We start from the raw sequence: 9,063 nt of genomic DNA, 5'->3' as shown, positions 1-9,063 counted from the left end.
TTGCCCAAATTGCAAAGCTAGTAAAAGGGGAGTTCCAAATTCACAATCCAGCATCTGGATCCAGCACCACACTCTTCACCACTGCCCATGTGGTCTTACTAACACGTGGTAGCTGTCTTGTTCTAGAATGACAAGCCAAGAGTTGGGGCACTGGGAAGGCTGGCATTTTCTGAGCACACAGCTACTGATTTGCCTGTTCAATAGGCTCTCAAGTTTTCTTTTCCTGTTATATCTTAAAATTCACCATCACTTGTGAAAGTACTGATGAGGAAATGGCAATAGCCTATGACACCCCAGCAGGGACAGAAGTAGACAGGAGAAAGAAAATAGATTACTGGTTGCCATGGACTGCACATTTGAGAATGGGCTAGTTTTGAGGGTGATAATGGTTGCAGAACTGTCAATACACTGCAAAATACTGAGTTATGCACTTTAATTTAATTTAATTAATTTATTTTTTTTGCTTTCTGTTTTGAGACAGGGTCTCACTAATGTGGCCCAGGTTATCCTTGATCTCATGATTCTCCTGCCTCAGCCTGTGGAGTGCTGGGATTACAGGTATGTACCACCATGCATAGTGTGAATTGTACAGTTTAAATGGGTGAATTGCATGGCAAATGAATTAGATCTTAATAAAAGTGTGTGAAATGTGTGGAGTTTTGTTTTGTTTTGGTGGTGGTACTGGGGTTTGAACTCAGGGCCTCACACTTGCAAAGCAGGCACTCTATCACTTGAGCCACGCCTCCAGTTCATTTTGGTCTGGTCATTTTGGAGATGGGGGTCTTGAGAACTATTTGCCCAGGCTATCTTGAACCAATGACCTCCTGATCTCAGCCTCCCAAGTAGTAGAATTACAGGCATGAGCCACCAAAAGGGAGGCTACATGGAAGGAAGCAGTGGGAGAATTTCAATGTTTCAGATCAAAAGTCTTAGAACCATTGTTGGTCCTTTTCTTCTCCCAACTCTCACATCCAGTTACCAGCAAATGCAAGCTATCCTAAGGCACATTCTCACTTCTCTTCCCACAGCCAGGCCCAAGCCACCTCCAGAATGTCAATTATGGTGCCTCCTTGCTTCTCCCTACACACACCCTGGCTCCCTCTGTCTCCATAGAAAGGCCAAAGGGGGCCTTGTAAAGCATTCCCTCTTCTTCTCTAAAACCTCCAGGGGCCTAAAAGTACTGTTCCCTAACAATTCAATTTGGTCCCACCCACCTCTCCACACTGCCCATTTGCCACATTTGGCCTCTATCTGCCCCCACACAGTCCACCTCCATCTTGTATTTTCTTATTTGTGAATGCTAATAATTCCCTACTGAACCAGGAGCTTGGGAAGGACAGCGCCCATGGCAATAGCCTATGACACACAGTTGTGAACAGCATATGGAAATCTTTTGTTTGGACAACAAAGATAAAGTTGTTCGTTTGTTTGGCCTGGTGCTGGGAACCAAAATCAGGGCCTTACACTTGCTATGCAAGTGCTCTTCCACTGAGCTAAAGATAAATTTCAAAACCAATGGCGGAAGTTTAATTTCTCTGCTCCCAATCTCAGCAAAGGGGCCACCTTCGAGCCCGCAGCCCTGAAGATGCCTGAGCCCATTCCTAGGCAACTGAGACCTTGGAGTCAAACTGAAGCACCCCTTGTAATTCCTTGGGCAGTGAACTGTGGCAGAGAAAGCTCCTGGAAGAATAGAATTTCACCATCCAAGCCCAGAAAACCTGTGTGAACAGCAGGCAAGCTTAGAGCAGGCACTTAGCAAAATTGCTTTCTGTTATCTCAAAATAATAGCTTGTGAGACTCACTTAGGAGAAAATGCTGGAATGAAAGCAGGGCTGTGCTTCATACACAAAGCCTTCAAGGGCTCTCCCTTTATCTCCAAGATATGCCCCGGAGTGGAAACCTTTCCCACTTCTGTTCGCCTTCCTCCACTCCAGCACCTCGGGCCTCACAGGTTCTCTAACCACCATGACGACTCCATGCCTGTGTTCATGAGGCTCCCTTTGTCTGGGATGCTCTTCCCTCCTTCCCCAGGGGGTGAAACCTACTCATTTTTTGTCCCCCCAAAATTTCTCCACCAAGTGACAGATGAGACTTGGTTCTGAGCTGTAGGTGTCAGTACCCATCCACCCATTCAACTCATCTAAATCTTGGGCTTAGGGGGAAAAAGAAAACAGATCATGCCCTCATGGAACTGGCCAGGAAATACATAATTGCAAGTTCAGAAAAGGGCTAAGAAGGAAGCAGATATGAGAGCCCACACAGCCAGGTGGAGACGAGGGAAAAGCAGAACAGATGGCTGGGAAAAGATGTCTCTGAGGTGACATTAAACTAGTACCCGAGGGATGAGTAGGAGTTGGCCAAGCAGAATAAGGAGAAAAGATTGCCAGGCAGGGTAACATGTAAGGTGCCAGGCAGGAAAGCACTTGGCATAACTCGCAAGCCAAATGGAGGTCATGCGGCCCCAGCCTCAGAGGGGTGGGAAAGCAGTGTGAGGCCGGGAGAGGGCGGGGGGGGGGGTGAGGATGGGGGGGTGGGCGCAGGCCTTCTGGAAGGCACCAATTCTCTGACTCTCTGGCCTGTTTCTGCTTTCCCTCTCCTCAGAAAGGCCATGCTACATCTTACTCCTTTCTCTGTGTCCAATACAGTATCCCTGATGTACAGTAAGCCCAGAGATGAGGCACATGGCCTCTTCCTCTGTCCACTCCTCCTCCACCCGCAAGTCCCCAGTTGGCTCACCTAACAGAAGTACCCAGGACCCGTTAACCACAAGACTAGTGATAGAAACCGAGGGTGGGAGGGAAGCAGCTGCAAGAGCTACAGTTATGTCCTCGACAAATGCCACCAACAACCCAGTTGGCAGGTGTGACCACTGTGTGGTCCTTGGAGACCAGATTCTCGGGGTAAGCTTCAGTCAGATGGCAACTCAGGTCTATGAGGACCTTCCAAAATCATGGGCCCCAAAATTAAATTATCAGTTTGAAGGTCAACACAGTTTGCAAGATCTAGCAGTTTGTCTCAAGTGTTATAGTAGTAATCCAGAAGATGAGAACACAACTGAAATGACATGAATGTTCAGGTCACCCAGGTGCTCTATCCTTCATCTGTCCCCCTGATGAATTAGCCACCAGCCCAACCTAGAATTCTGGTATTTTAATAACACAGTTTTTCAAATCACCCTTTGAACTCTTGCTTTCTGACTAATGGACTCTGAGCTGTTCTCCATTAATAACCAAGTTACTGTTCTTAAATCCTTTTAGAAGTAAGTCGGGAGGGTAAAGGGACATTACACATAGTTTTGAGTGCATCTTATGAAGAAACACATCAAGAAATGTTTGCCTAAGTCACAAGGCTGACGCCCTTTTTGTGCTGTGTAAATTTCTTGTTGGCATTTTTGTGAAGTTCTATACTGTAATCTTTTCTATAGCAGCTCTCCATGTTTCCCTCTAGTAAGGCTAAAAATGGACTGCAGGGGACTGGAGGTGTAACTCAGTGACAAAGCACTTGTCTAGCCTGCGTGAGGCCCTGGGTGGTTCAATCTCCAGCACTGCCAAATGTTCAATTTTACATTTTTGTTCTACAAGGTCTTCACAAATGCTCTTCCCCATCTCGTCATAAATCCCTTCTCCTCCTCTCTTGCATAGCTAACTCCTGTTTTCTAGATCTCACCATAAATGCCACTTAGCTACTCAGGAGGTGGAAATTGGGAGGAGAGCAGTTGAGACCAGCCCAGGCAAAAAGCTCTCAGAACCCCACCCTATCTCAAACAGTGGAGCACACCTGTCATCCCAGCTACACAGGGAGCATAAATAAGAACATCTCAGTCCAGGCTGGCCTAGTGTATAAAGTGAGACTCTATCTTAAAACTCACCAACATGTAAAAAAAAAAAAAATCACCAACATGAAAAGAGCCAGTAGAGGGGCTAAGCGGTAGTGTGCCTGCCTAGCAAGCACAAGGCCCTAAGTTCAACCCCCAGTACCACCAAAAAGAGAATAAATAAATGCCACTTCTTCAGAAAGCCCTTCCTTTATTTACCCACTCTTCTCTATATTAGGCCTCCCACTATTCTCTTATGGAATTCTATATTAATTTATGGCATTTATCAAAATTCATAATTACATGCTTATGTGCATTTGGTCAACATTTAACCTCCTTTTTCTCCCCTTAAAATGCCAGCCTCAGGGCTGGTGGAGTGGCTGAAGTGGTAGAATGCCTGCCTAGCAAGCCTAGCAAACATGAAGTCCTGAGTTCAAGCCCCAGTACCACCATAAAAAAAAAAAATGCCAGCTCTATGTGGGTCAGAAACTGTTGGTGTTACATCCAGTGCCTAGAATGGCTTTGTACATAGTAGGTACTCAATATTTATTTGTTGAATAGTTAACTGCTTTTCTTTATGGTATTCTAAAGATGGCATACCCAATTCTGACTTCTGGTTTCTTATGATACGAACTGTTCATGGTATCTTCTCAACACACAGCCTTATCATAACAGTAACCATGCTTTTCAATGTGCTTTAGGACACACACCGTGCTTGTTGCTTTCAATATATTCCTAAACCTCTTCATGGCCTTGCAAGGTATGAACTATCACCCCACTTGACAGACAAGGACCCCAAGATCCTTGATGGTGTTAATATGGTCCAAGGTGTTGCTCACAGCACACCTCAACCTCAAGTGGGAAATGTGAGTACATTCAGGGTGGTATGGCTGTAGACGATCCCAAGGTTTAGATGTAGGTAAATTACATTCCTTATAGTCACAAAGCTAGTAAGCAGTGGCAATGTCAAATTCAAACCCAGCTTAAAGTACACAATTTGAGCTCCTATTTCTTACCAACTGTGCTCAACCTCCCCAGTGTGCAGCACAGCAGGCCTGACAGTGTAAGAAACCACAAGACAATGGTCCATTTTTAACATTTTCTTTCCTGATGGTAAACAATAAAAAAAATTGTGTTTTAAAAAAGAAAAAGACGTGGCTATATATTAAAGTATAATGTATAGGGCTGGTGGAGTGGCTCAAGTGGTAGAGCACCTGCCTAGCAAGCGTGAGGGCCTGAGCTCAAATATTAGTCTCACCAAAATTAAATAAAGTGTTAATGTGTAAAAAATTGAAGGAACTTTAAAAAGACTCATGAAAGTGAAAAGAAATTTCATGCTTGTTGCCCAGGCCTAGGTATCTTAAGAACCTCCAAGGAAAAATATGACAAGCATTTTTCTATCTCTCTCTTTCTGGGGATGGGGCTGGAACCCAGGACCTTGTGTATGCAAAGCAAGCACTCTACTACTAAACCATATCCCTGACCCTTGTCTTTCTTCACTGTATGTCCCTTTTCCTTGTTGCTGTATCTTTTAAATCAACACTGCAGCTCAATCTTGATTTTTCCACTTCCACCCTACTTCCACTAGAAAAATTGAAATGTTTAAAGAAAATGGCAGTGTGTCAGCTAGGCATGTAATTTTCAGAAGCATTAGTCATTTATGAGGACACAGTTTGTAGGTACAATAAATCTGATTGATTTTTATTACACATCTTAGTTTAGAATCACTTTTACATTCCTAGACAAAGAGATGATACAAATAAATATCAACTGTAAAACTTAGAACCCCAAGTATTGGCATATTCTTTGTCTAAAGGTAGCCAAAGAGAAGGTCAAGATCAATAGTAACTCCAAGGAGCCATAAAGCCCACGCTTCCTGCCTGCCCAATATCACTCCTTTTGTAAATAACCTCTAAAGCATTTCATTCAAGAAACAAGGGCAGAGAGAAAGGTGCCAGATTTCTGCACAGTTCAGGACAAAACCTTGCATGGTAGACAACTGCCAGGCACACTATTCTTATCTAGTTCCCTCCATTTTCAGTATGGCTTTTAGAGTGTATTAATTGCCACAGTTTCATCCATTGATGGTGTTAATATGGTCCAAGGTGTTGCTCACAGCACACCTCAACCTCAAGTGGGAAATGTGAGGCAGAACCGATATCCCATGTTAGCAAGAAATCGACACTTCTCAGAAACTTGGCAATGAGTCTACATTCAGTAACAGGACTTACAAGAGTCAGACAGGGAAAGCAGAGAGCAGCCTAGGCCTGAGCTGTAGAACACTCTGGCGCCCTTGGTCATGGAGGTGTGGGGTGGAGCAATTCAAGCAGCATGCAGGCAGGAGACAGGGAACAACTCAACATCAGGTCAGAGTCTTAAGAAAGTGCTTCATGCCTGTGATTTATGGCCTTGGGTTCTGAATCCAAGGGTCTGGGAGACATGTGACTTTAAAATATGAAGCCAGATACATTCTGAACAGAGCAAAAGAGGGGTCTGCTGAGGGCTGCATACACAGTCTCAAACTCCTTCTCCCAGATGGTCTTCCTAGAGCCTGTAAAGGCTTCTTTCAGACTTCACTGGCTGCTGCTGGCATGAGGCCCTCTGCTGTTCCAGAACATTCTAGCTTGACAATAGAGTGGGCTTGCTATGTCCTCTACACATGTGATTCAATTCAGAACCCCTAGCAGCAATGTTCTGGTAGCAGCAAGCCATTTCACCATCTGCTCCCTTCAAATATTTATCGGATCCATTTTGAGAGAAGAAAAGCACCAGAGACTGCTTGGGGTGGGCAGCTTCATTTCCACATGGATGTTGTTTTAGCTTCCACAGGCCACCATCTGAACACAGCTAAGGCAAGCTTGTTTTAACCTCACCTGTCAACCAGGCTTTCTTGTGCCTTCTTGGGAAGGTTCTATGTGTCACTTAACCACCCTTGGTCACAACAGCCACCTCGAGACATCAGAATTAAGGTTTAGTATAATATGCAATTTTCAATTCTCAGGTTTGCTACATGGATGCTTTCAGCCTACAGAATTCAGACTAGCTGTGAGGACATGTGGTGTAAGGATTATGTGTCACCAGCAGATAACCATCTTAGGCCAAACACCTCATTATTGCTTCCTATTCAAGCAGGCAAATTCTTTGTATATAAGGAAGAAGCAGGGTTTGATCCAGAGAAGATGCAAGAAGGCTCCATTACGCCCTGGGAACTCTGACAGGGCCTGGGTCTGAAGAATGGTTACCAGAGAAAAGATGAGCTGTGGACACAGGTCTCCATTTTGCAGAACACTAAGACATTGCACTTGGTTACTTTCTCTTTCCCATGGGTTCTGATCCAGAAATATGCCTTGGGGACTGAGCAGCTGAGTTAAAATATAATTTAAGGCCCATCTGAGTCGCCACCTTCCTGAGGCACCATGCCAGCAAGGTGTACCAGCGTGACAGACTTGGGAACTCAGATTGTCCCCTCAGGCTTGGCTCATGGACTCAGACACCCACATGGGAGCACTTCCAGCCTGGGTTAGTCAGTCAATGAGCCTTTAATACATAAAAAGGCAACATCTGCACGGTAGTGTATTTCTAAAATTGGGCAAGTTCTTGGTCTTTGTCTCTCTTCCAGACACACATGGACATACTCAGGACACAGGCACCACCGTGCATGCTCACCCACACACATTTACGAGCTTCTCTTGAGGGGAAAATGAGTTAACTTTCACCTAATGACCAACATAATAAAGATTTGAATCTCAATAATACAAAGAACTAAAACTTACAAACCAAACAAGTCTATGTAAATGGGAATTGTGAACTTTCTTCTCTGAGCCTATTCAGCCACAAAGTCTCCCTTTGCCATCTTGAGGCTCCACGTGGTGGAAGTGACAGCTCTAGGATTCAGCGAGTCCTCTGCTAAGGGCAGCATTCCTTCCTTTCCATTTGTATGTCCTTCCCCTGCTCCGAGTCTCATGCCTCCATCTCTACATCTGCTCTCTCTGCCAATGGAGAACCCAAAAGTGCCACTATATGTTGCCTTCTCCCAACTCTTGTTCCATCAGAGAAGGCAGAGCCAGCCTCCCTTCTCCCACAAAACAGGCCCACTGCAGAGCATTCTCTGGAGGTAGAGACCAGGCCTACGCAAGGATACTCAGAGTATGCATGCACGCGGAAAGATGTGACAAAGGAAGAGTAAAGTGGTGGATGGACATGGCACCGGCTTACAAACTTAGGTCTTTGACAGGATAGTCATGGATTTGAGGTTTTTAAAGAAGCTGTTCCCTCAGACCTCCAAGGAGGCAAAGGGAATGTGATTTCTACTGCTCCTGACACTGAACCTTCAGGGCAGGAACTGGGAGAGATTTCCTCATTCAGCAGATCCCAAAGGCAGATCCATTTCTTACTGAGGCACATGGGAGCGACATTGCTGATCCTGATCCCTGGGGCTTGGATCCAAATGAGATCTCTTGTTTTTCCCTACAAGAACAGGCACCTATTCAAGTTCTCGGGTTTTCACTTTTCAACCTCACTGTCATTTTATCTTGAGGTTCCGCAGACATAGTCCTGCTATGGGGACCCCTGACTCTGCCCTATTGTTCAGTAAGAAGGGAACCCAATGTGAAGAACAGGCTAGAAAAGGAAAGGAAAAAGGAAGGGTGGATGGGGGAGGGGGAGGCAAGAGAGAAAGGAAGCAAGGACGTCATCATTCTCTTGCTGTTCACTTGGACTTTGCGCTTTACCTTACCCATGCACTTCTGAGATGCTAATTAAAGGATGTTTCCCAGAGTATCTGAGTGCCAGATTCGAACCAGCACCTTCGACTAGATTAAGTTGGCTAATCTGCAAAGAGGCAATCGATCCTCCTCAGGGGAACAGTTCTAGGTTTGGGCCCAAGTCCTCTCTGCAGCTTTGTGCTCATCTCTTCTCAAAAGGAAATGCTGTTCACGCCCTGGGAGAGGGGCGCTGGTGTTACTTGGGAACCAGCCCCCGAGACTGTGGATAAAGCTGAGATGCAGGGGTTCCTGAGGAGGAGGACGAAGACCCCGACTTCCTGCCACTCTTAGGCCTGTAAAAGTCAAGCACATGTGGACATTACACATCTTCAAGTGTTACACACATTTTACAATGACCTGAAAGTCAGGATCCTTTCAACTATAAACCCACTAGGCAGACCCAGCCTAAACATCTGGGCATAGCCAACAGGCCTGTCACCATATGTATGAGACTCAAGGGAAGGGACTCACACTCAGCAACTGTTC

At 45.3% G+C, this 9,063-nt stretch overlaps 1 protein-coding gene across 7 annotated transcripts in view; it reads right to left on the bottom strand.

The window, feature by feature from the left end:
• Nucleotides 1-5,486: 5,486 nt before the first annotated feature.
• The window catches only part of Kif3b (kinesin family member 3B), a 38,995-nt gene continuing 35,418 nt past the window's right edge, over nt 5,487-9,063 (bottom strand). For all 7 annotated transcript variants that reach the window (XM_074074542.1, XM_074074540.1, XM_074074541.1 and 4 more), the window contains one exon: nt 5,487-8,870. In XM_074074542.1, the coding sequence (XP_073930643.1) occupies nt 8,774-8,870 (97 nt within the window). In that variant the 3' untranslated portion in view covers nt 5,487-8,773. The remainder of the gene's footprint in view (nt 8,871-9,063) is intronic.

Source organism: Castor canadensis, chromosome 5 (assembly GCF_047511655.1).
Source record: "Castor canadensis chromosome 5, mCasCan1.hap1v2, whole genome shotgun sequence".
Classification (NCBI taxonomy): Eukaryota; Metazoa; Chordata; class Mammalia; order Rodentia; family Castoridae; genus Castor; species Castor canadensis.
The sequence above is the reverse complement of the archived record's forward strand: the minus strand, read 5'-3'. Positions and strand labels throughout refer to the sequence as shown.